Source organism: Meriones unguiculatus, chromosome 4 (assembly GCF_030254825.1).
Source record: "Meriones unguiculatus strain TT.TT164.6M chromosome 4, Bangor_MerUng_6.1, whole genome shotgun sequence".
Lineage (NCBI taxonomy): Eukaryota > Metazoa > Chordata > Mammalia > Rodentia > Muridae > Meriones > Meriones unguiculatus.
Window position 1 is genome coordinate 61,471,796 of NC_083352.1, and position 27,727 is coordinate 61,499,522.

Genomic DNA, 27,727 nt, shown 5'->3' on the forward strand with positions numbered 1-27,727 from the left:
CATCCCAAACAGGCCTCTTTCTTTCCAGGTCCTGTTATCCTTCCTGTGCAATGAAGACTTGAGCTAAATCACAGTTAGAGTCTTCCAGCTCATTTATAACACTGCTGTTATTCCACATTCTAGAACTTTCCTACACCCTAAATTGTATCTGATAAACGTCTTGCAAAGAGTTAATGGCTCTTAAACATTCTTTTATCCCAGAGTTCAATGGTGTAAAGGCTATGTCGTGCTATGGGTACAAGGACTTGCTCATGATGAGGCTCCTTAGCCTCTCATAGAGTGGGAGGAGCTCACGGAGTCCCACCTGCACCTCCCCAAGGATTTATTTGCAGTTAATGGTTGCTGGGGAAGGAAAAGGGATCTGTACCAGTAGTGTAGGCACTGGGAAGGTGCTCATACTCCTGTAAATAATCCTCACCCAGGCCCTTGCAAGCAACCCTGGTGAAGCTCATCCAACATCAAACAAAACAAAAGATGTGCCAGTAGAAACCAGAGAAGTTTGAGAGGACCATGTAAGGCAGGAAAATCTGGAGACACCTCCACTGAGTAAATTTTACATGGATTTAGTTTCTTCTCTGGCAAGTCAGGTAAACTTTTTCTGTTGCAGTTAATGGCTTAGTAGCCCTTCTACTGTCCCGGGATCTCATGGACATGAAGTGGAAGTGAAGCGTCCTCTGGTTAGGGTCTGAAAGAGACAGCTCTGTACTGGAAGCACAATCAGGTAGAACTGAGGAAAAGGCATGAGGGCTCGCCCAAGCAGTGGCTGTCCCAAGCAGTGGCTGTCCCAACAATCTGGGCGGAATCAAGGGTGTGCTGAAGGACACAGAGGGAAGGGTGCTCCTCAGCTGGAGCGGTGTAATAGAAGCACATGGATTGATGGCCCAGGGCTGCGGTGTAAAACAGGTATTTAGTTGGTTTTAAAGCTGGTAAGCCACAGAAAGCCACTCTGGGAAGAAGTCGTTGAAATATAGTCTTTTGTGGAAACCGATATGGTTGTGTCACAGTAGTTAATTTCAGGGCAAGATGGATTTCGCTTATTAGAGGTTCTGCTACCATTGCTGGGCCAAGTTGCTAACTGGATTGTTGCCCTTGGGGAGAAGCCGTGTAGAAATGGATCCGCTCTAGTTCTCTTCTGGTAGGATTGCGTCATGCTACTGCTGAAGACCCTCCAAGAGCCACCCTGGCCTACCTGCTTCCTCCTTCTCTGCTCCTCCTCAAGCCTCTACACCACTGCTTCTCAACCTTTCCTAATGCTGCAACAGTTCCTCATCCTGTGTCAACCATAAAATTATTTTCATTGCTACTTCATAACTGTAATTTTGATTTTGCTACTGTTATGAATTATAATGTGAATATCTGTGTTTTCTGGTAGTCTTAGGTGTCCCCTGTGAAAGAGTTGCCTAACCCAAGAGGGTTGTGACACACACAATGGGAATCTCTTCTCTACACAGTCCTATTTCCTGACCCTGAAACTCCCCAGACTGACAGGCACCTCAGGTGTCCCAATAGTCTCTGCTTGGTCACCTTTTCCTTACCATTGCTCAGAGTGAGCACCCTGATTCTCCTGGCCAATGCCAATATAACTGCCAGTCCCTGTTTCCCTTCTACATTGTGATGCTGCCTTAACTTCTTTGTAATACTAGCAGCTCTCTGAAATGACCTCATGGGTACATTTATCCCTCAGTTTGTTGTCTTCAGTTACCGCCCCTGGGAACCTTAGTATTGTGAGTCTCCAACACCCAGGACACTGCTGTCCATACAGCTGTACAATTAATAAATATTTCTTCAGTGACTGGAGGAGGAACAAAATTCTAAGCTAACCATGCTACTGGCCTATGGGAACAAAGATGCTTCAAGTGAAAGACACTTGTCAGCAAGTGCCTCAGCAAAAGCATAGGTGGTCCAGCGGGTGACAACTGTCAGGAGTGGTTAGATATAGACCCATAGGTTAAAAAAAAAAGTGTCCTTACCTTCTGGAATCCCAAGGCATAAAGTCTGACCTATACACATCGACTCAGGCATAGCGTTCCACCTCTCTGCCCAGGTGTTAAAAAATATATACATTCCAATGGGTTCTACCACAGGAATACCTCTTGCTCTAAATTTCATTGCTCTATTTACAAGAGCCACTATCAATTTAAAGATGTCTTTTGGTGCTAGCCTCTTGTCCACTCTTTCTATAGAACCTCCCTACTCCATAGAAGTTTACAAAAGACTGTGGGCCCAAGTATACCACAAGAGGATGGGTTTCAGATTGGGTCTTCCCACGGGGAAGTTTCTGGAATCACAGCTTTGTGGGTAAGTCTTGTGACAGCGGGAATTATTTTTTATTATGATCAAAATACAAACCATCAGCAACAACCTCTAGAATTGAGGGGAACCCAAATGCCCAAAGGCAGCCTGGAGCACAGACAGCTAGTTGCCTCTGTGACTTCGCAATGTTGGGTCACACAGCTGCCGATGAAGCAATCTGCATCTTAAAATTAAGCAGGTAACAAAGAATTCCAGCAGAGGATTCTCTCTAAATCAAAGAGCGTCTCCCAAGAACCAAACCAGGCCTGACCAGACTGCTATGTCCTAGGAATGGCTAGGAGCTGGGCATGTTTACAGGCACCTGGCCCACAAACTTACACAGGACCCCATGCTTGGTTTCAGCCATCCTTAAATTCTGAACACTTTTGGAACAAGGGTCTGCATTTTGGCTTTGTTCTGAGAGAGTCTACGGATAGAGCAGGCTCTGCACATGAATACTAGATAAATGCAGCAATTTCTAGGTCTCACCATGCAGTGTGCACTCTTTATTATCTGGGACCTGAAGGGCCAGTGGTAACTCTGCAGATGGTTGCAGGGTGAAGGCTACGTGCCCTCTTCTTGAGAGACCTCTTCAGAAGGAGGAGGAATGATTTGCTCACATTCATTCAGTCTGTTGCAGCAGAGCTCAGGGCAAGGATTCCCATGAAGATCCTAGTTTAATTTCTTAAGAAATAATATGTTATGGAGGCACAAGGTGCCCAGAATTTATTTAATAATAGACTCAAATCTCATATCCTCCCAGATCTCCACCGAGTCTCATTTTCTGGAAAAAAGGATGACCTTGTTTTCTAATGGTTCCAGGCTGGACATGGATCCTTCAGGGCTCTCATTTCTGGGATCTAGATTCTTGGTCCTTGAAGCACATTGAAGTCAAAGAAAACATTTCCTTCACCTCGTCATTTTCAGTCAGGCTTAGTCCCACAGTGTGGCACTCACGTCTGTCCCTCTCTCACTAAGCCACTGCGGGAGTCTGAGCTAGGGAACTTATGCCCTCTGAGCATGGAATTCCCTATGTGCGAACTGAGATGTTGATGTCACTTGCCTTGCTGAAAATTACATGGTCACAGTGAGAGAGTCTCAGGTGGCATCTGGTTACTTTTGCTCTTTAGTAAGGGTATGCTTTCCAAGCCTGTAAGGGTACACTGCATAGAACTGGCTTAGCTGGCAATGCTAAAAACTGAAACACAGGTCAGTGGATGAAATAAATGGTCAGTAACTCAAACCCCAAATAAAAATAAATCCCAGCTAACAGAGGAGCTGAGAAATGGCTTCCTGGTAAAGTGATTGCTTCAAAAATACGAAGTCCTGAGTTCAGAGCCGTAAAACTCATACAAAGAGCCAGGTGTGGTGAAGAAGTGTGTCTCTAACTCTACCCACCATTGTCCAAATAGATCAATGAGCTACATATTAAAAGATGGCAGGGGTGGGAGGAGAATAGGAAGAGGGAGGAAAGGGAGAAAAGAATGGGGGGAGGGGAGAAGGGTTTGAGATTGAGAGAGACCCTGTCTCAAAAAATAAGGTAGAAGGAAGAAGCAGGAACCCATAGAGAATAGGACTAGCATAAGAGAGGGAAATAGGCAGAAAAAAAAATGAGTACTTAACACATTATAAAATAGTAAAGATAAATTAAACTAGGGAGGATAGCAGTCAAGGAAGACACTTGATATCGATTTCTGCGTTCACACAGCAGCTGTTTGAGGTGTGTAAAGAGGTTCGGGTGCAAACAGAGAGGATGAGGAGGACAAGTGAGCCACATAAACTTGACAGTGTCACAAAAGTAAGCTCCCTTAAGTGACAGTTGCCACTGCAATGTCTGCATCCAACACTGAGAGACCAAAATTGGTAAGATGGTGGTTCGGGGAAACAAGAACGGCATGCTGAGACTGAGAGCAGGTGCACCACACAATGGCAGGCCGACTTGGGGGCCTATGGAGTTGGCACTATCTGCCAAGTTGGAGGGATTTGCTGGCATTTTCTCTACAAGCGGGTTGAGCTGATTTATGGAGGACAATCAGTCCCAACAAGAAATCAGAGTTGGCAGCCCTGTGAGCCAGCCCATACTGGCTCACCAGATTTGAGCACTTCTCTTGCCCTGTGGTAACACACTGGAAAGCCTAAAATAAGCCACAAAGGGATTATTTACACCATGGAAATTGACAAATATCATCACCAGGACATTTTTTTTTTCTTCTTTCCAAGAGCGGGTTGCTAAACTTTTGCCACCATACCATTGGCTTTATGCCATGAATGCTTTTTTAAAAATGTGGAATTAATTTGTTTATTCAAAACCAGTCTCTTGCAGAGAGTGAGGGAAGACTGGAGTGTGGGAAGGGTCGGAATCTAAAGATAGGAGAAGTAGGAGGCTTCCGCAAGGGCCTGAGCAGGAACCGACAGGCTGAGCCAGCAAGGTGGACACTTTGATTCAAATTACAGTCATTCCTCCCTCGGCATGCTGTTCCTGCATTAAAGTACCAGCAAGTTTCATTTCATGGTTTAAAACCCAAAATTTAAATATTAGTCTGAAATCCCACAGTGTCACTTATTACTAATGGCTCATATGCACAGGTTTTAAAAAAAAAATGTCATCAGTACACATACTAAAATCCTTGCTTTCATTGCAGGCAAAACAAAATGACAGGGCTGATAACCATGCAAACTCATAACTGGAAGATTGAGCAGGAGGCTGTATTTATGGGGCTGCGGGGAAAGGTTGTCTCTTGTTTGCATAAGGGACCTTTATTACAGCCCTGCTCTGAACACACCTTCCCCCTCTCATCCGAGGCACTGATGTGTTCCAGGGAAGGCTATCAAGGAATTGCGAATACCCACAGTCTCCTTCTAGATTGAGCCAAAATGCAACCTCAGGAGAGAATCTCTCCTAATTTACTCATCTCCAGCCATTACTTTTTATTTTATGGTGTCTTGCCACCTACACATTCTGTTTCTGCTATATTAATTCCTGCAGTTTGATGTCTGCCTCTAGAATTCTTGTCAGGCCATTTCCTTCACACCTCAGCTCTCTTGAGGAGGCTGGGCAGATCACGTCCACTGCTCAAGAGGAAGGACATCCTGGTGGGGGCTGAGCTCTGTCACTCAGAGACATTGCAATGTTAACTTTGGGCGCTTGTGCATGTGCATGTGTGCTCACGTGCGCTAGTGTCCACCGGTGCTTGCACATTTGCATGTGGGTGCTCTACAGCACACCGGTAGAGACCTGAGGTTGTCTTCCTCTATCACTCTTCTCCTTAGTTTTTGAGACAAGCTCTCCAGTGAACCTGGAGCTGCAAGTTTGGGCTAGACTTTCTGGCTCGTCCTGCCCCACCTCCCTTGTTGAGATCTAATCTCCCCTGTGTCTCTGTCATATCCCCAGTGTTGGGATTTCAGGTGTGTGTCACCCCTGTCTAGGGTGGGTTGCGGACCTGAACTCAGGTTCTCACGCTTTCATAGCAAGCCCTTTTCTACTGAGCCATCCCTCTAGCCACCGAGCGTGAAGCCTTTGGCCCAGTCATTCTGTCTCTATGAAGGGTGGTTGAAGGATCTTTGGTCAGTTGCTTCTGAGTGTATAAAACAATTGCAATTCTTCTGATTCTTGTACCAGGATCTGGACCGGACCTTTCTAGGCAATAAATGATACAGTTCATCTGGGGTCTGTAAAGATGGCTCAGTGGCAAACAGGTTTGGCTGCTCTTCAAGAGGGCCTGGGTTTTGTTCCTAGCACCTTCATCAAATATAACTCCAGCTCCAAAGGATCTATACTCTCCTATGACCTTACACATAAGTAAAAATAAAATTTAAAAACTGACATGTCTAACAAAGGACATAATCCTGCATTTCCCTGGGGCTGGGAGTCCTACAAATTGCTGCATTTCACTGAACCAGATAATTGTTAAATACTGAGCTCTGCAACAGCAGCTTTATGAACTGGAGGAGAGGTCAATGATGCCGTCAGAGATAAATGCCGAAAGCTGGAGGGTGATTCAGGGATGCTAGTCATGGCAATGGGAAATCTGAGTTATTTCTGCCTGGACTGCTTATTCGGTGGGTCTGGCAAGCCTGCTTCTGTGCTGTCTCCCTGCCGTCTATCCTACCTGCTTTCAGCAGGATGAACCAGAAAGGAAAAAAAAAATATTTAGATTACAAAATGAAGAAAATTCCTTACAAGCAAATAATGCCTTTATGAGTTTGATCTAAAAAAAAAAAAATCATTTCCAATGTCAAATGTAAAACAGAACTTTATTTAAAACCAAAGAAACTTATTCTCATTGGTTGAAAGAAAATAAACACTTTATCTCATTTTCCCTTAAAGTCCCAAAAGAAGCTTACAGCTCTTAGGAAGGGAAACCAGAAGCCTCTATCCACAGGACACTTATTGCCCATAAGGAGAAAACTGTTTCTTTGGCTGCGAAACTGGATTGCTTTCATCTATAAAGCCCGTATAGAAATGTAGCCCATAACGCAGACACCTGCTACACCTGCAGTGCTAGTATTTGACAGAGGAAGAGGCTACTGTTTATGCACTTTCTGGCTTCAGCATACATGTCATTCTAGGACATGTATGAGACATGGTTCTCCTTCACTCTGAAAACACGCAAAGTGGCCACATTCTGTAAAGAGTCACATTAGCTGTGAGGGCTTACTTGGGGGAGGGTGAAGGGCAGGGGACAGGTTGGAGGAAATGGGTTTGCTACTTCTGAAAGCCTATCACCGAGTCAGCTACTCAAATGAACTTTACAGAACATGTGTCTTCCATCCCATCTCCATGTCTATGTCCCGTTTCCTTCCTCCCCACAAGGGTACTCAGCGGGAAAAGCATGGTCTTTCCAAGCTTGCTAATAGGAAGCAGAAATATCGAAAATAATCTCCCTGCTGGAAAGACCACCCCGAGAGGGGCGAAAGCAGGGTCTATCTCTGTGCCCAGGCAGCCACCAGTACAGAAAAGGCCACATACACTCTTAAGGGCTTAAGAGTTATCAGCTGTTATCCTGTTATCAGCTGAGGTCTGAAAATATTAAATGGATAATTCCAGAAAGGAGTAAGCTTTGTTTTAAATGATGCTTATCTTAGGATCTTATTATAATTACTCTATATTATCATTAGTCATTGCTGTCACTCTCCCACTGCGAATGTCTAATTGAAATGTTACTGTGGGTATAAGAGAAATAAGAGAAAGCCACACTACGTTCAGGCCTTGGTGTTATTTATGGATTTGTATCATTCCACATTTCAGGCATCCAGTGAGGGTCTTGAAGCCTATCCTGCATGGGCAAGGGGACACAATTACAACAGCCTTGGTGGAGCATGGGGATCCTCTCCTGGTTTGTCTCATTTCTCATTTTCTCTTCTGCTTCAGCTATGTGTGATGTCAAAGATTGAATGGGCCCTGGGTTCCATGACCTATGCAGCCAGGACCTTTGCAGAGAAGTCTCTCCACTAGTTCTCTGAATACTACCTTTCTGGGACCCATCACTGATGCCAATATCTGCCAATATCCCAGTTCAGGGATATGTAGCAGAGTGATGGGGTGAGATGGGTGACCAGCCAGGGGACAGGATCAGGGCCTTGCTCCCCACTGACTCGCTGTAACCATGGTGATCCACCCCTTTCTATCATCTGCTTTCCACCCCCCCCCCAATAAAAGAAAGAAATGGGAACACAAGCCTCATTTTTCTTCCTACATGTAAAGATGAGGAGAAAGCAGGCTCTAGCCATAATCTAATAAAAGCAGGTCCTAAACCGATAGAAGAAAACTATGAAGGTGTGAAATTACCCTCCTGTAAGGTACTGTTCCTATTTATTTTCCACTTTTAAATATTGCAAGCACCTTTAATCAACATGGCACTTGTAGCAAAGGCCAGAGAACCTGCAAAACTTAAAAACCACCAAGGGGATTGGTCTGCAGGTTTCCGCTCACCTTTCCTCACGCTCAGGTGCCCCTAGTAATGAGCGACACGAAACAGCCACACACAGGCATCTGCAGAGTAATTACTCACCAGCTGCTGTTCTAGGGGAGGGACTGCGTCATGATGGCCATAGATTATGCCAGGGTTGTACTGACTGAAAAGAACCGGATAAAATACCTTCTTCCCTGCAAATCAGAAAGCAAACATCTGCTTAAGAGAGTGACTCATTCCACTGCTGGGCCTGTTCCTGTGCATTCAGCCATCTGAAATAGCCCAGGCATTTTCACCCGCCTTTTCTCTTCACGCAACTCTAAACTACATCTTAGAAGTATCTCGGCAGCTAGACCAGTCAGTCTGATTCTTCAGCTTTCCTGTCCTCGAAGAATGAGAATAATATGCAAGTTGTTTGCAGTCAGTGGAAGTGTGGAAGGGTCCTGAGTGTCCCTGGTGTCCCTGTCCTGCGTGCTCAAAACCCTTAAGCACTGGTTTCTAGCACAACCGTAAAGGCTAGCAAAGGAGATCAGGGAGATCCTGGGCAACAGAGGGCTCAGAGTAGCTGCTCGTTACTGATACATCCAAAAGAGCTGCCACATTTTAATTGACATAGCAAGATTCTTAGCTGTTTATCAGCTGTGCTTAAATCCACAGACTTTTTTTTTTTTTTATTTGGGGACTCTTCCAGTCATAGCCTTGGTAACAGCCCAGAGCTCCCTTGCTCTCTTTAGAGCTGAGTGGCTCTCCTAGGCCCATGTCCTGTGGTGTATTGTTTCCTGTGCACATCCCAGTCATCTGACTTCCAAAGGAGAAAGAAAAGGACACAAGACAGAGTCTCAGAATGAGTGTGCCCGACAGGCCTGTTGTGCCGCACCCAAGGATAAATTAAACAAGGTCACCTTCTTTGTCTTTGTGACCGGAGGGAGGTGAGCCTCATTCCTACGCTCTCGTTCCTCAGAGTGCAGTGTGTAGAGAGCAATGCTTGAAGGAAAGAGAAGAACGCGGCCACACAAACCTGGCTGGGTGTTCAGCCGACACGTGTTGAGGAACTCAGAGGTGAAGTAGATGTCCACGTCACAGAAAAAGAGCAGGACGTTGCTGCCCCGCCAGAAGCGGGCTCCGACATCCAGCCCCTTCCCCCGGGAGAATTCTCCATTCAGCTGGATGAAGGTGAAGTTCCCGAAATTGGCAGCTCTAGAGAATGGTGGGAGCAGAAGGTCAGCGGTTGCCACTCACCACCACACCACCTAGGAGGGCAGGGCTCCTAGAAAATGCACGACTGGGGTTATCCCCTGGGTGACAGGTAAGGAAAGAATAGCCAAGACTGAATAGACACCACTGGGGGTCAAAGGACAGAGAACACCTAGCCAAGTTTTGTTGTTCTTTTGTTTTGTTTTTTGAGAGGGTCTCCCCGTCCAGCTCAGGCTGGCCTTGATTTCATGATCCCCTTGCCTCAGCTGACATTAAAAGTATATTCGACTATGCCCAGTTTTTAGTGAATTTGATTTTAAAAAGAAAAGAGTGATGTGTATATGTGCAGCTGCTCATGGAGGCCAGGGAGGGTGTCAGATCCCCTGCAGCTGGAGTTACCGGTAAGCCACCCATCATGGATGCTGGGGATCAAATGTGGGTCCTCTCCAAGAACAGTGTGTGCTCTTAACCACTGAGCTATCTCTTCTGCCCACTAATGAACCCTCAACGTGAACTGATTTATTGTATTTCTGCTAATTCTTCTATATTGAGACTGCTATTGTTAACACTAATGCTCATTCTTTGTGATGGGATTCGGTATCAGTAAAGTAGAAATAAAACCCGTAGACATCTCTATGCATCCATGCATGTAGGCCGCTGAAATAAACCCAGTACAGAAAGCTCGGTCACTGCAGAATATAGTTTCCTAGCATCTTCTTATCTTGAGAGGACCAGGCCTGACCCCCCAACCCCCAAGTCATGGGTCCCAGGAACTAGGCCATAGATCATCAGTTCCAGGAATAAAATCATAAAATTCCCTACCAAGGAATAGCCTGGAGGCAACCACAAGAATGGGAAGGTATCTTATCTCAGGGTGGGGCATCTGTGCTGGGCAGCCCACCAACCTAACATTCCTGAGGTCTACAGATAGCTCGCTCAGTGTTAGTTATGCTAGTTAGCCAATCACTTTGGAACAAGCTTGCCCTTGCTGAATGTCACCCAATTATGTAATTGTTAAACTGGAAAGTCCCATTTCTTGTTCAAACCCCAATAAAAACCCTGCCTTGCAGCTGCTCAAGGCTCTCCTCTCTGATCCCTTGCCATGGTGGAGAGACCGAGCTTAAGCCTGAATGAAGCTCTTAGCTCCTGCATACGTGGTCCGCTCCTGGTGGTCTTTGGGGACCCTAAGATCTGAACATAACAGTCTGAGCTCAAGTCCAGGGACTAGGCAGCATGTTCTTGATGTGTGTTGCCCCAGACACACTGAAATTCCTTCCTTCCTTCCTTCCTTCCTTCCTTCCTTCCTTCCTTCCTTCCTTCCTTCCTTCCTTCCTTCCTTCCTTCTTAGTTCTGGAACAGCACCACTGCATGGTAGAAAAGAAGACTTGCAGTTGGAGAGCAATGAGGCACCAGACCTGGCTGCACTGTAGGTTTGCTTTCTGAGGAGGACAAACTCACTTCTTACTCTCTTGTTTAGTTGCTTCATTTGCAAAGAGAGAATGATAACAGTCCCCTCTGCCATTTTAGAGTGACTGTTTAAGTGGTGGCAAGGGGATCTGGCAATATAAGCACCAGCTCCTGCTGTCATCAGCACAGGTAAGGATTCCAAGCCCAAGCTGCTGAAGTCAAAAAGATTACTTAGTTTGCTCAACTTGCCCCCAAACTAGCAGAACCTCCTGAAAGGGGACACGTCCAGGCAAAACATAATTCATTTGGTGCAAGTGGGGCATGGACAGCCTTCCGTCAGGTAGAATGAAAGGCTTCATTCTGTCCTGATTTAGCTCCTGTGTGCCAAGGGGGCCAGTGTCTGGCAAGTCTCCTAGTAGATTCCATCCGGCTTGGTTTTCCCCCTACTCCCTGCCTTTCCTACTTTTTGGCCCAGTCCCACCACTCCCCAATTTCTCCCTATCTTGATATATTCAACAGATACAGAAGGAAAACTATTTCCATTATTAATAGTTTATATTCTTCATAACTCTCTTGGCTGAAGGTCAACACAAATTGCTTAAGTCCTAAGCTTTTCAAATGCTAAGTGGTGCCAGCATCTGGGGATTTAATCACACAAGCCAGTTTGGCAACTCTTGCGTGACTTACTGTCTTCTTTCAGATCTCAGAGGAAGCTTTGGTGTTTTATCTCAGGAATCTATGGGCTCAGCCTAGTCTCATTCTGATGCCAGATAGGGCAGACAGGACATACAACCTGAGATCCAGGCAGAAGTTATGGATAAGTGAAAAGCCCTGCTCTGTGAGTCAGCAAACCAGGATCCAGGCCTACAACTGTGCCTGCTTCCTACCAGGTACAAACAGGATGTCTATGAATATGTGTGAACGTAGATTTATAAATAGAAGTTAGAGTGGTTCTAGCCCTTGCTGTGCTTCAATTCTCTTGCCTCTGCTGCCTTTCTCTGAAACCCTCTTCTCTGAGTTCCCAGGCCCCTTTAGCTCTGACATCGTCCTGGACTGTGACTCCTCATTTACTTCAGTACTGTGATTTCCCCTTCTCCAGAGCATTATCTTTGATCCTTTGCTCAATGTTGATGGCTCCAGCTCACAGTTTCTTTGATTAGCACTGAGCTATGTTCCAAACCTTTTCAGGATTACAGCTGGCACTGGTTAAGGAAAGTACAGCTCTTGTCTCCGCAGACACACAGGTGCTATGAGGACCTGGCAAGCAGCCTCCAGCCTCCTAGAAGTTTCTACAGCCCCAGCTGTTCTAAGTCACCACAGCCGATATCCTCCTGCCCTATTTGTTTAGCTGCCAAGAGAAACTTTACCTGAGGGAGAGGCCTATCTGCTCATTCAGGGGGCTTTCCAGCCACTTCTCCCAGGTGCTACATTCAGGGTCTGTCTTGTTCAAATTGTTTCAGCTTTTATACCACTGCACTACAGGGGTATTTGATATCTGGTTTACAGCGTAGGAAGGTTGTCATTTCAAACCACTGCTCACTGAACTTGTAGCTGACTCATAATTCTAAGGTAACTCTCCTAAGAGGATTTCAAAAATCTGTCATGAAAGATTTCAAATATAAAAGCTTATTTGTTTATTAATGAGTTGGGGTCATGTTATATAGACCAGGCTAGGCACAAACTGACTATCTGCGTGCCTCCTAAGTTTTGGGGTTACAGCAATGTGCCACCACACTTGGCTTTACCATATATATATATATATATATTGTCTAGGAAAGAGGCACATATACTTTAATGTAAAGTTGGAAGGGCAGTGACACTGCTAAGTCAGGCTGGGATAGCCGTAGTCCACTTGTACAGGTATTTAAGAAGTCACTTGACACTGAGTAGAAGAATACAAGGTGAGTGTCACGAGTGCCTGAGCTAACACTGTTAAAGACACAACAACCTATAAGAGATATGTTGGCAAACAAATAGCAAAGGGATAGCAAAAGACTGGAGGCTACAGCATTTAAGAGGAGACCAAAAATCTGATGAATTTGTTCACCAACACACAGATAAATCTACCTTGTTCTGTACAAAAATTCTTCACACTCTGCCTCAAGCTGCTTGCCCTAGTAGACACCTTCATCTGCTCCCTAGCAGCAAGAGGTCAGGAGGGCCCTGAGCTTGCATGACAGTCATTAGTAAAAGAGGGACAGTCACAGCACTAGTGCTTGAGATGACCTTAATTTAAAAGGCCTCTACCACGAATGTGCTGCTTCCGAAGAAAGATTGTTCAGGAAGTAGGTCTTGAGGAACTCTTTGTCTGCCCTCACAGAGCAGCAATTTTTTTTTTCTTTTCATCCAGGCTTTCTATGAGGATAAGGTATTCTGTACAGTTTCCCAGCATGCACCACTACCAGTCTCCAGTGCGTGTTTCCCCCAAAGGCTACAGCATCCAAGATGTGAAACTTGACAGCCACAGCAGGGCATCTCTTCGGTATACGCCTTGTTTATCTCACTGGGGGAGGGGGTCACTGGGGCAAGAACATATGAAGACCCGGAAACCTGAGCCCAGGCCTCACAGACCCATGTCTTACTGTCCCCCTCATCTACCTTGGGCATGGGAGGCCCAGGGGCGAGGGAAGGGGGAGTTTCCTCTGTCCTCCTCTGAGGCCCGTAGAGCTCACTAGGCCCTGATTCGTGGGACACATATGCACAAAGAAAACAGGGTAGGGAGAGTCCTCGACGGCCTGGGAAGGACGGAGCTACCTCTGTCATCCACCTCTGGGTCCCCTTGGCTGCCTGGAGAGCAAGACCTCAAAGTCTATGGTGCAGTGAAATTTTCACTTGGGTTCTGGAAAAACTCTAGGGCCACGAGTGTGGACCACAGAGGCAAAATGCGGGCACTGTGGTCTGCCATCTACCTGCCCAACTCTGGTGAAAAGCTAGTAGATGCTCATGATGATGAGTCAAGAAGGCGTGAATATCTTCTCAGAGATCCTTTTTGGTACACACTATCATCTATTTCTGTGAAAAGGGCTCTCACTCTTCAGATGCCACACCTTTCAAGTGCCTCCCTGCAAGCTGAGGAGACCTCCTGGAGCATTTTTATTGTCCTGGCCCATCCCCCTGTGTCACAATACCTTGTTGTATCAAATGTACCAATGCACAAGAGGCAGGTTCTGATACTTTCAAGGAAGCAGCTCCACACCCCTCCTCCCTTTAGGAATTATCTAGCACACACAGGAACAAAGGAGAGGCTAAAAACACTAGACTCAGCAAGAGATGAGTTAGTAGAAATGACTGAGGCTCGAGCTTTTCCTATAAGGTGAATTGAGCACCCTCAAGTGGTAAACAGGAAGCCCTTATGCTTCATATAAGCCCACTGCCCACATCTGAAAGAGGCTGGGACCAGCGGATTTGGAAGAATAAATAAAAATCCTTAGCTTTTAAGATAAGGTAAATGCAGAGTAACAGAAAATAGAGCCGAGAAGAAATAGCATGCAATTTGTATTGAAATATTTAATTTACTCTTACAGTGGGATGCAATATTTGGTGCCATGCCTATCTATAGTGGCATAACAAGAAGCAGGCACTGATCATGTAGAACGGGTCTCTCCCTTGCACCATTGTGAGTTCCTATTATGGACACACAAAAGGTTACATGACTTATTCCTAATTGCTTCTTGCATTATATTAATAATTGACAAAACCCTTGAATTGCCCACTCAATTCCTCTCTTAGATATAATAGATCTGCTGCGTGGGAACTTCTTGGTTACATGCAGTCATTTTTGTAGAGGTTATGATGACCTGAGAAAGCAATTGCTTCTGTTGCTTTTAATTCTCCTAATTGCCTTTCTCAGAATGAGAGGATTAAAAGTGATAAAAGATTTGGCTGTCTAGTATGGTTGGTTCTAATACAGACATTTTTTTTTCATAGCTGCAGAGAAATTGTCTTACATGTGACACTTCTCATGATAGCCCTTTATTTAAAAAAATACATTAAAATTTTGCACAGAGGCTAGGATTATAATAAATGTGTAATTTAAAACTTTATAGTGCATAGTATCAAAATGTTTTAGGGGGTCTACTTACTGCAGACATGTGAATGCAATGAAGAATCGAAAACCAAACATGATCATCCGGGTTTTTCACAGTAAGCACTTCCAACAATTAATTTTAAATTCTCTACATTCTGAACCTACACGCCAGTGTTTGCGAGTTTCGATAGAGAGCCTACATTTGCCTTTCCACAAATTCTAAAAATTCTGTACAATTGTAGCTCTGCCAATTAAGAAGAGAAGGTGGAAGCATTTGAATCCCATTGCTCATTAGGATGGACCCTCTTGGGCCAAACAAGGGGATTGTTTTATCTTTCCTTCCTTTCTTTAGCATATGTATACAAGGTTTGCTTTTTTGAATGGGGAAATCAAAGTCAGCTTTGACAGATAGTAAACAAATTTGCTGATATACTGAAAAACTTTGAGATGGCAAAATTTAGGAGGTGGTCTCGTCATAGAGTTTTCATTGAAAATTAAAGAGTGGGCATGTGAGCATGGCACCAAGGCCTTAGGCAGGATTGTGAGCAGGGTGAAGGAGGAAGTGACACTTCCTTCCCAACCAGGGAACCCTAACCTTACTCAGGAAACACATGTGTCATGGATACTACATCAGTGTGGGAAAGCCATCACATAGAATCTGCACTGTAGCTACAGGGCTGTGACCTGCAAGGGAACACATCCTTTTATTTCTCACTCTGGTTACCTTCATGGTGATCTAAATAAGAACTGTCCCTCAACAGGCTCATGTATTTAGACATTTAGCCATCAACTGATGGTAAGGTTGTGCAACCTTGCTGGAAGAAATCTGTCACTGGGGGCAGGCTTTGAGAGTTTATAACTTTCCCCACTTCCAATTTGTTCTTGTTTTGGGGTTTGGCTGAAACCCCATGGCCATGCCTTCCCTCCATTATATACTCCAACCCTCTAAAACCATAAAATAAAACTCTTTCTTCTATATGCTGCTTTTGGTCATGGTATTTTGTTACAGAGAAGTAATACAAGGCTCAAACCACAGACTCAGCCCCCATACTTTTAATCTTTCCTTACTCTCTAAAGCACAGACTCATGGCTCTGTTGCCTCTGACATGAGGCATACTTGCCATGACCCACAAATTGTCCAAATGGACAATGGCATCTGGATAATTCTTCAAAAGGCCTGGAGCAAGCTGCTCCAGCACATGTATCAGTGGCTGATACATAATAGACACTGTGCTGGCTCCTTTTGTCTCTAGTAAGCAATGGATTTAGTATTAAACTCCATACCAAAGAGTGAAAGTAGTCATAGACCTGCGGGCGATGCAGAAGAAATATAGACTGGAGAAATGTCTCAGCCACTAAGAACCCTCACTGCTCTTGTAGAAGACCTGGGTTTGGTTCCCAGCACACATGGCAGCTCCCAACCAGCTACAACTCAAGTTCCATGGGACTCTGATGTTCTCTTCTGTCCTCCATGAGCACTGAACACCTTTAGTACACATAGATACATGCAAGCACACACTCATACACATAAAATAAAAATAAATAAACCTCTAAGAAAAGACAGAAATCAATTGGCCGGAAAGTTCACTTAAAAATAAAGCCACACACACACACACACACACACACACACACACACACACGTATCTATGTGTATACATACTTGTTTAAATGTATGTATATATTTTACTGAAGTAAAAATTTAAATGACATTGAACTACTTTGAAGTATAGAATTCAGTGACAATTATTGTAATCACAACATTGAGCAACTCTCACCTTTTTCTATTTCCAATATGTTGTCTTGCCCTCCCTGTTCCTTCCCCCATGTTCTAATAAATAGTCACTTCCTATATATACCCAACTCCAGGAAAGTAATAATATACTTTGAGTCTTAAAGACATACATATCTTGGATAGTTCACATAAACGGAAGTAGACATTGTCAGTCCTTTGTGTCTTTTGTTCATTTAGAATAACATTTCTGAATTTCTTCCACATTATAATCATGTATTGGTACTTTTCTCCTTCTTATGGCTGAATAGTATTTCATTGTATGGATATTTCATGTTTTAGTTTTTAATTTTTTCATTTGGCAGAAAATGAACATTTGGGTTGATTCCACCTTACAAATTGCTCACAATACCACTAAATGTTTGTGCACATTTGTTTAAATGACTATTTTTAATTATTTTGGGATTTAGCTGGGAACAAAATTTCTAGTTTAGAAGATACACCTATCCTAAATCATTTAAAGAGCCATCAAACTCTCATCTAGTGGCTGCACTTTTCATTTCCACCGTCTGTGGGCAAGAGTTCCAGTTTCTCCACAGTCCCAATGACATTTGTGATTGTCTGACTTTGGGATTTTAGCCATCCTAGAGGGCAGGAATTTACATGTGATCCTCCTGCCCTGCTATACACACAATTTTCCCCTTAGCTATCTGGATGAAGCCTTCATGACATGACTTTGAAGAGGAATGAAATGTTACCACACTCTGTGGTCAGGCAGGTCTGTGACAGCACCACCACTACAGCTACAAGCTTCTCTTCCCCTCACGTACACGGGTAGAACAGTCTGTGTGTGTGTGTGTGTGTGTGTGTGTGTGCACGTGTGCGCGCGTGTGTGCGTCGTATATGCGTATGCATGTTTGTCTGTGGATAGGTGTATATTAATGTGTGTACATATGTGTGAGTTTGTGCACAGAAGCCAGAGTCAACATCACATGTCTTTCACAATTGCTGTCCATCTTTTGAAACAGAATCTCTCACTGAAGCTAGTGCTCACTCATTGGATAAACAAGCTGGCTAGTAAAGCTCTGGGGACTTTCTTATCTCTACTCCCACTTCCAGTTCTAAGGTTATAGACACATAGGACCACACCAGAGTTTACTTGCATGCTGGAGAGCCAAACTCAGGTCCTTACATTTGTGCAGCAGGTACCTTACCCCAGAAGCCTGCGCCCCATATCTTAGTGTCTTGCCAATGCCTCAATGCTCAGATACGGCCTCTCAGAAAGATGCCTCTGTGTCCTTGCAGTGAGACAAAGATGTACTTGTCAGTACATGATAATTCAACTGCAAGTTGTGCTTTTTAAAATATCCTATCATACAGTTCCAATCAAATGGCCCCTTAGATGGGTGCTGCTCAGAGTGAACCACGAGCAGGCACAACAGTGCATGAGGAAACTGTGAAATACTGGTTCTCAGGCTGGGTCTCAAGCCTGTCGCCTCAGAGCGTCCTAGGCCAAGCAGTCTGCATGTTAAAAAGCATCCAAGGTCATACCAAAGCTTATGTGTATTTCAGAGCTACTGACTTAAGCTTTTATTTGAGAACACATGAATGCTGTGAAAATCGGTACATTTAAAATGAGATTCTGGAAAGTAATTTGTACAAGCTACTGTTTTCTGTGGCAGTAGCTTGTCAACGTCTTAACCATAATCTTTACAAAGAAACATACTGTCTTCACATCGCAGGACATGTACATGTGCAAGCATGTACATGTGCAATCAGTGTTTCATGAAACAATATGTATCCTTATTATCTGTGATTCATTCTGAAATTTTGCAACCTACTCAATTCCGTTAAAAAAAAAACAACTCAGCTAAGCCCATAGAATCGATTTTGTAATCCTCTAATGAATCACAAACCAGAGTTTGCAAAATACCAATCTGTAGCAATCAACTGAAATACAAAGCTCAATTGAGGAAGTATAAACTCAGAGGAAGAGAACATGAAACATTGCAAACTAGTCATTAAATAAAACTTTATTTTTAGATATTCTTAAAATGCTTGCGCTTAGCTGGATTTAGAACAGTTTAATTACAATGCAGATCTCCAAATAAAGGGGATTTCATTTAGTCTGATTACAAATCTCATTATCTTCAACTAACAATTACAGATGTTAAGAGGGCACTGAGGGACCCTTGGCTCTCTTAAGAGTCTCAGGAAGAATCTCACTATGCCCCTGCCGCTTCAGCTATGAAACAGGGATGATAACATTACCTACCTCAAAAAGCCAGACACAAAGGGTCAAAGGGCCTGGAGAGGTAGCCTAGCTGCTAAAATGCTGCCATGCAAGCATGTGGACCCAAGTTCAGATTCTCAGAAGCCGTCAGTAGACACAGACACAGACATGGAACCCCAGCAACAAGTGGCTAATCAGGCATACGGCAACTTCTAGCTCCAAGTTCAGGGTGAAACCCTTCATCAGTATATAAGGAGAAGAGCAATTGGAAAGCTACCTAATGACAGCCTGAAGCCCCTCCCACACCTGCACACACACATGTGTATGTACCCATCCACGCACATATAAAAATGCATACACATTCTCATATCATGTATACATGCATGCACCAAAAGTTGCTATGAATATTCAATGAGATCATTAATAAAATAACATAACTGGAATCAAAATGTTTTTGAATAAAAATTCTTACCACCTTAAAAGAACAGTGAAGATATCTAAGTAAAGCCTTAGGCAGAAGTTTGTGTGTGAAAACAAACAAACAAACAAACAAAAAAAGAAGTGTGTGTGTGTGTGTGTGAGTTATTGCATATCCAAATCCAATAATTACTTGCTATTATCTTTCCCTTGATGAACAAATTCATGTCAAGTGCTGGGGTTACAAAGATAAATGCGATATAGTGTCATTTACTGAAGAGCTTATAATCTAGCTGCAAAATTGGTATTACAGAAATATAAGTCACTAGATCATATTCACAGGCCTAATGTAAATACTGTTGACTCTATGGCTATTGTTTAGAGGGCCAGAAGTGAAGAAGAGCCACACAGAGGAATCTGAGGTTGAGAAAGAAGTGGAGGTTGAATAAATGGAAAGTAGCCTGCAGGGAATCACAATAATCACAGCACAAGAAGCCCAAAGTCAGCTAGGACACCAGAGAACTCTTCTGGAAGGATCGATTCAGTCACTATAGATGTCTAAGCATCCCACAAGAGGTGACCTGGTGGATGACACCATGGGCATCATTAGCATCCACACAACAGACAGAATCACACAGAGAAATGGTGTGCAAATTAATTTTGCTAAAGGTTATGTAGCATTCATTAGTTCAAAGCCTAAGTCCTAGGAATCTTTAGCATGAACTTTGATGGACTCACTTCTGGATGTTTTCTAGGATTTCAGGCGCACCATCCCTTATGACTCAAGGGATTTTGCCACCCTTGTTCAGAGTCTATGCTTTCTTTACCAACCAAGGAATATTTTGAGACTTCTGCTCACGAGGCGTTGATATCAGGCTGGGCCTTACTCTAAGTCACTCCATATTCTATAAAACAATGTAACAAATGTCTTTTTCAGGCTATGCCTAGCCCCAAGACACTCCATTTTACAAACAGATTTATTTATTTTTGTAAAGAAGTATTTGTATTTTTATGGACATGTATGTATTTGTGTGTGTGTGTGTGTGTGTGTGTGTGTGTGTGTGTGGCATGTGTGAAGGTACCTATAAAAGACAGAAGAGGGTACTAGATCCCTTGGAGCTAGAGTTACAGGTGGTTATGAGTTATCTGACATGGGTGTTCAGAACCAAACTCCAGCTCCCTGGAAGAGTACCCAGTCCTCTGAACCACCGGGTCATCTCTGTAGCCCTTCAAGCAGCTTTGACCGCTTGTGAGAGCAGTGGATGACAGGGCTCCTGGATATATTAGTAAACCCACCACGTGTCTGCTACCACCCATTCTGCATGCACTGACACATGCCTTGTTCCGAACAGCACAAAGGATACAACCAAAGTCTAAATCCACCAGGGTGGATTGAGCCTGTAGGGCACATAGGCATATTAAAGTCTTACCAATAAAACCAGGCTCCTAACTTACTAGACATGCCAGAACAGAGAAAGTAAGTAACCCCCTCACCTGGACCCCATAAGTGTCAGACACTGAGAACTTCGAAGACCACAGCTCCACATCAGCTTATCATCTGATGCTTGGTGTGTGCATCAAGGACCAGCAGCAGAGAACTCCTGACTGCACCCAGGTCTTTGGCTTAGCTATGTCTATGGCTATTAATGTGGCCTACTTGACTGCCTACCTATCCATGTCCTTCCTGTCTGGACTTGAATCACCATTTCATGTTCAGACCAGTTTGTACCTTCTTGTCTCTACAGTTGATTACATCTTTACTCTCAAACCCAACTCTCCCAGAGCTCAATCCCCATAACACCAGCATCCTTACGGTCCCATGTGCTTTGTTTTGTGAATGCAGACTCTACTCACACTTCTCTGGGCCACTTCTGACACATCTTAAAGTCTGCTATAGTCTTTTGTATTCATTCTGTAACCACTAGATATGCATATAAATATATAGGTGGATTTACGTCGTGTTATATGCTGTGTGGTGTTGAGTTCATATTAGAAATTAAGATTAGAAGAAAAGAACACATATATGCCTCTGTTAGATTACCAAAGTAGACAAGATTATCTGACTAACTGATACCATTATAGTTGCTATACCATGGGGTGGAGAGATGGTGGTTAAGAGCATTTTCCGCTCTTGCAGAGCACCCAGGTTCAATTCCTTGTGCCCACAAGGCACCTCACAACTGTTGTAACTCAAGTTCCAGGGGATCTGAGAGCACCAGAAATGCACACAGTGTTTATAAACACACACAAGTAAAACATGCTTACACATATTATAAAAATAACCCTTAAAATAATTTTATCTTGTGAATTTATCACTATTTAATAAATTTGAGCATTGTAGGAAGGCACAGATATGTCACACAATGTTCATGGCATCACATCCTCATGACATGGAAACCTGAAATGGGGAGAACTGCTTCCAGTCCTATAACATGTCTGAAGTAGCCTTCTACTTATGCATGAGGTTTTCATAAATTTTAATCCGTGTAACCATCATCAAGTATCCAAACATCCTTTGAGGTATGAAAAAAGTGCCAAACCCAATAGGATAGGATTTGACAATTTTGTAAGCCTTGACCGACTTTTAAAATACTTTGGAATGGAGCAGTTGCCAGCAGTTTAGGGTGCAGTGCCTAGGGGTGGCCACCACATTTTCTTTTCTATCTTGATTGCAGGTTTGAAGCTCCTGGAAAACTTTAAACATAATTTTGTCCAAGAATGGGTATTGGCAACAATGCTTACACTTGCCCATTGGGCAGTGAACATGAACCCTAACCATCTGAACTCTCCACTGTTGAGCAAAGAGGGGATGGATACTGCAATGCATTAGAGTCAAGAAAATCTCTATTTCAGTCACATTCAGAGTATCCAATTATTTTGTTCCATTTGATCCTCCTCACACACAGCCTTTATTACTTTTAACTCTTAATGCTTTAAAATAAGGGTGAACAATTTTCTTTTTCTACAAAGAACCAGATAGTATATTGTTTAGGCTTTGTGAGTTTTATAGCCATAAATAATATGTAAATCAACAGACCTGCTACATCCAATAAAACGTTATTTACAAAAATAGATGTGTGTGTGCGTGAAAGGGGGAATTTAGTCAGAAGGCTGTAGCAGATGACCACTGTTTTTGAGATGTTTGAAATTTTAATTATGCCCATTAATATGAGTTAGGTAACAGCATGAGGATAAACACTGGAAGTGTTCTTCATCTTTGAAGCTCATTCTTCAATTGCCATCCAATTTCCATTTACCAGAAACTCAAAACAGACTGTCCTGTTTGTGTCTAAACAATGTGGACCTGTTCAGACTAGTTCTGCCACTGAGAACTATTAAAGCCCTCAAGCTTCACAGATAACAGAGCTACTATGTGACTTCTCAGCCAAGTCTGCACACCTCTTTGGCAAACAAGCATGGAGCATGAGTGTACCATGCTGGCTTCCTCATTTGTACAGGATGCCATGGGTTATTTATCATGGAAGAGAAAAAGACTCCATCTTTCCTGCTTCTGAATACCCCTGTATACTCTTCAACTGACCAATGAGTTATAAACATAGAATCCCAGGCCTAAGGGTTTTGGTTAAGTAATTTCTATTCAGCTGGATGGGTTTAATCAAGTATCCTGCCTCAGCCACCCCTTCTGGGTGGCCCCTGATGTCTTCAAATGAATAGTGGATGAAAGGCCAAGACGAAAGTGTGGGACTGCTTGCTGTATGGTTGAAATTTGAGCCCGAGCAATATTCTTAGGCTGTCAAACAGTGACTGAGATGGAGCTTGCTGCACAGTTGTATTCTCCCTAAATCTGGTGCTGCAAACACAAAAATCCTGAACCTGTGGTGCTGAGAGAGATTACCTTCAGTTATGCATGAGCTCCCAGCAGCCCATGTTCCACACCTCCACTGCCTATGGCAGTTTTGTCTACTGTTGAATCCTGACATGACTAAGACTAGTGTCAGACCAAGTGGTCTCCTGGGGAGGGAGGGTTCTGGATTCTCCTTTGCACAACCAACAGTCAGCCTCCCAGCACACACAGTGTTGAATAAACTAAGTGGATCCATCCTTGTTACTCTGACTCCTGGCACTTACTTGGAAGTGTTTTCAAGTATTCCTTTAACTTCATTCATTTCTTCTTTCCCAAAGTAAACAACAGTGAGATGAACTCTCCCATCCTGTTGGATACACATCTCCCTGGAAAACAAAACACATGTGTCTGGTTCAGTCTGTACATTTACAGGAAGACACAAACTAACATCCCCCCTTCTTCTTTTTCCTTAATTTTTTATAAAGTGAAAAGAGGCTTAAAGTAAACTCAAGACAGAAGAGAAAGGAACCCTGGTTGGACACTCAATTTTGATTTATCTTCTCAGGAAAACCAATACATTTAAATATACAGATGTGGTCAATAGAACACCAAAGGTTGACCTTAGCGTCAACCTTCCACTGTATTAGTCATCATGGGACCTCAGGTTGTCCTGGAAAGGGTTCCAGGAAGTCTTTGGGGTTTAAGACGTTGGTTCTGTGTCACAAATGAGAAATCTACTGTCCAGAGAAGGCAAATGAGAAGCTTTGTCTGTGCATGTTTCCCTTGTGTAAGACAAACAACACAGGCTTCCTTACCAAATGATCCACAGTAAACCACCACACTTTGGTTCCAGACTATGGGAAGCCTTAGAAATAGCCAATGTCATCAGGACTGTTGAGGGAGCGCCATGTACTGTGTGTACATCCCACCCTTCCAAGCAGGTGGGAAGAGACCTCCGCCCTTATGAACTGATGAAGCAGACATATACAACCCTAGACCTGAAAGTTTCCGTCAGAAGATTTCTGTACACTTGGAAGGTACTGTTACGCCCTAGACCTGGGAAGATGATGAGCCTGGGGTATAACAGTATGACTTAAAACGGAAAACTCCGCACAGCCACAGTCCCTGCAGAGTCTTAGGCTTTCCTACTGTCTTAGGCTTTCCAACGCCGTGAAGAAACACCACGACCAAGGCAACTCTTATAAAGAAAAATATTTAATTGTGGCTGGCTTACAGTTTCAGAGGGTTAGTCCATTATCGTGATAGTAGGAAACGTGGCAGCGTGCAGGCAGACGTGGTATCAGCGTAGCACAGAGTTCTACGTCTTCATCTGAAGGCAACCGAAGGAGACTGTGTGCTACACTGGGCGAGGCTTGAGCATAGGAAACCTCGAAGCCTGCCCCCTGGTGACACACTTCCTCCAAGAAAGCCACACCTACTTCAACAAGGCCACACCTCCTCATAGTGCCACTCCTCATATACCGAGCATTCTAACACATGAGTCTATGGGGCCCATACCTATTCAAGGCACCACAGCTTCTGAGAGTAGGTTTCCATGCACAAAAGCCACCACAGCCCTATTGCTCTGCTCAGTACCTAGTGATTCAGTATCCTGACAAAGTAGCCATTTGGCTCAGCTCTCCCAGGACCAGGTGTTTGGCCCTTGACTAGTCTAGATCTAATCTTCAACAAACTATATGTTGCATGCTGTGTCCTATTCTTTCAAACACCATGTCTATCTGATTGGCTAAGTTCTTCTGAAGGTGTGCTCTTCAAATGTGTGTGTGCATGTGACTGTATGAATACATAAATGTATATATGTGTATGTAGATAATGTGAAATGGTGTTTCCTGGGAGCCAACAAGCAGAGAAATTCTGCTGGTGGGGTGGTATTTTGAGATATTTTGATGTTTCCTGTGCCCTCCATTGTTGATATTCAAATAATAATCAAAGTCATAGACTCCAGAAATATCTTGGCCCTACTTACAGAGGTCAAATTATTAGGGGTTTTTTTGTTATAACATCAAAAAGGAAGAGCCACATTCCTGGAGTTGCTGGGAAGCATCTGAAACAACAGAAGGTATGGTTCTTGCCCTAGAAAAATATACTTAGCAGATTAAATGAGCTTAAATAAACTCATCAGGTTAGAACTTGGGAAGTGTGATAAGTTCTCAGGCTGGATCGGGATGTGGGAGGTGGGGTCAAGAGACAGACCTGTAGGGAAAGTCACACTGACACTAAGCAACAGGCATGCAGACTCAGCCTGGCTGCAGGTGTGCCTCAGAGAGTCCCTGGCAAACCTGCCAGATAATGCGTCCATTTCCTCTGCCAGGGTGGAAGGAAATCATGCACACAGGCCAGGTGGTGGAGGAATTGTACTTTAAAGCTGTGTTTCTCTCTCTCTCTCTCTCTCTCTCTCTCTCTCTCTCTCTCTCTCTCTCTCTCTCTCTGTGTGTGTGTGTGTGTGTGTGTGTGTGTGTATGTGTGTGTGTGTGTATGAGAGAGAGAGACAGAGACAGAGACAGAGAGACATGGAGAATTCAGCAGTACAAGGGGATCCATTCCAGAATCAGGAGTGAGTTACCTGCTGTGGCTGAATTAAAGCATCATCCCCCAACCCCCCAAGTAATATTTTTGCTGCCTCTCTGTTGGTTTTCAATCAAGGGAGATGGATCAGGCCTACCCCTTAAATGGTTAGGCTAGGATCTCAGAAAGGCAAATCCAGCTGGTGTCTGTCCCCAGCTCTCCACTTTAGCTGTTTGTGAATGCTTTTCTCCATTCATTCAACAAGCGTTTGCTGACAATATGCCACACGCTAGACACTCTGCGAGGGAATCTTAAACAAGTGGGACTGGCATGGCTGCCCTTGAGGACGTTTGCCATCTCCTAGGCAGGAGTCAAGCTACCCACAATGACCCACTCAGTGTTCCCTGAGAATATGAGATTATGCAGATCCCACTACTGCTGTCTGAATGGTCTTTGTGTTTCCCAAAACCTTTCCCATTTGGTCACCCTGCCCTTGAAAGGAACATGTGTAGTTAGATGACTGTATGCAGACATGTCCCTTTCAGAGATAAAGGTTAAAAAGAAGTAACAAGTGACCAACCTGGGCCACATATAGACTTCCAGTTCTATGCTATTAAGCATTTGCTATGCACATTACTGAGGGGCAGGCCTGCTTCTAGTAGCCTGAGCTCAGGGAAACTGTGGTAGGGTGGTAGGAGAAACTATAAAATAAGTATAGGGAACTCATACTATAGAATGAGGAGGGGGCATGAGAGCCCCTCTCGGGGAGCACATTATGTCCACAGATGCTTTGGAGTACCTCAACAACCCCAATACTGTGACCTCAATCTGGAAACTGAAAATTTTTACATCACAAAAACCATATATTTGTAGGATGATTTCCCCATAAAATCATCCTACTAGTTAGGATACATTTTTAGGCAGAAAACATGTGCCACAGTCCTTTATGACTATCTGTATTTTTATTTCCTGAGAAGTCAAAGTCACAGTGTCCTGGTCTGTGAGTTCTGTCCTTAGTCTGAGGACTGAGCTGGTTATAGACATGTGGGGACCATTGCTCAAAGTCTTAGATAAGAGGTAAGAAAATGTTTTCCAATGACCTCTGAGAGCTGTTCAGGGAGCAACATACATATCTGGTTCCTTCAGGATGAGTTGGTACCTGTCTCTGGGGCTGGCCACCCTAGCAACAGGAGGGATGGGGCTATCAAATCTGACAGTTTTAGTCTTGCTAAGCTTCACTGCTAAGAACGGTGCTGTATTAGAAAGATGTAGAGGAAACCTCACCAAAACTCCACATGGAAATCATTGTGGGGAAGGATCGGTCATCTTAGGTTCCTGATATGGTCAGACACAGCCAAACAAATCTGGAGGTCTAGAGAAGGCTCCCCTGGGCCTGTTTGCAGGTGGTGCAGTTCTGTCAGGCATGGAACTCAGCTTAGGTACGGTTTCTCAGATTCATCATGGAATGAAGTTAGGACCTTCTGAAAGGAGCTGTCCTGTATACTGAATGGTGTTCAACATCATTCCAGGCCCCACCAACTGTGTGTTAACAGCCTCCTTCTAGCCCAGTTGTCACAACCAAAAGTATCTCCACATTTTGCCAAATGTACTCATGGCTGGGAAGAGTGAGATATAAAATGTCTTAAGACTCCAGTTTGACAATAACACCTGATTTGTAAGAGGTGAGGCTTGGCTTCAAGAAAACTATATCCCTATGGTGTCTGTTCTGCACTCCAGGCCATTCTTGTGAAGTCCCATTTGAGTACAGGGAGACATGGAGCTGAAGCAAAAGCTTCCTTCACACTAAAGGCTTCCTTTACAAAATACGAGGCTTTGAGGGGGCATTGGGAGTCCATGCCAGGACTTGAGGGGAATTAATGCAGCAGTGTTAGCAGAATTGGGGGCTGGGCACCGATAGTGAGTACTATGCCAGCAGCAGCCTCTGAGGCATCAGTGAGTGGCAGCTGCCTCAGTTGTCATCGGAAGCATAGAGCTGGCTTTGTTTTATGACACTTGGGCTGACGGTGCATGCTAACTGCGTGTCCTTGCACATTTGAGATAACCTTGAGAACACCAGGAAAGACAGGAAGAGTCATGGGAGATTAGTGAGTCCTGCTGGATGAGAGAGAGCAGGAAAGTGTGTGTGGTAATGCTGGGGTGTGAGCCTTTCTACCCATGCTAAGTG

At 43.9% G+C, this 27,727-nt stretch overlaps 1 protein-coding gene across 12 annotated transcripts in view; it reads right to left on the reverse strand.

Moving 5' to 3' along the window:
- Csgalnact1 (chondroitin sulfate N-acetylgalactosaminyltransferase 1) overlaps positions 1-27,727 on the reverse strand; it is a 349,122-nt gene that overhangs the window by 5,717 nt on the left and 315,678 nt on the right. For all 12 annotated transcript variants that reach the window (XM_060381889.1, XM_060381884.1, XM_060381887.1 and 9 more), the window contains 3 exons: positions 23,301-23,402; positions 9,223-9,401; positions 8,304-8,398 (listed from right to left, as the gene is read on the reverse strand). In XM_060381889.1, coding sequence (XP_060237872.1) covers positions 8,304-8,398; positions 9,223-9,401; positions 23,301-23,402 — 376 coding nt within the window. The remainder of the gene's footprint in view (positions 1-8,303; positions 8,399-9,222; positions 9,402-23,300; positions 23,403-27,727) is intronic.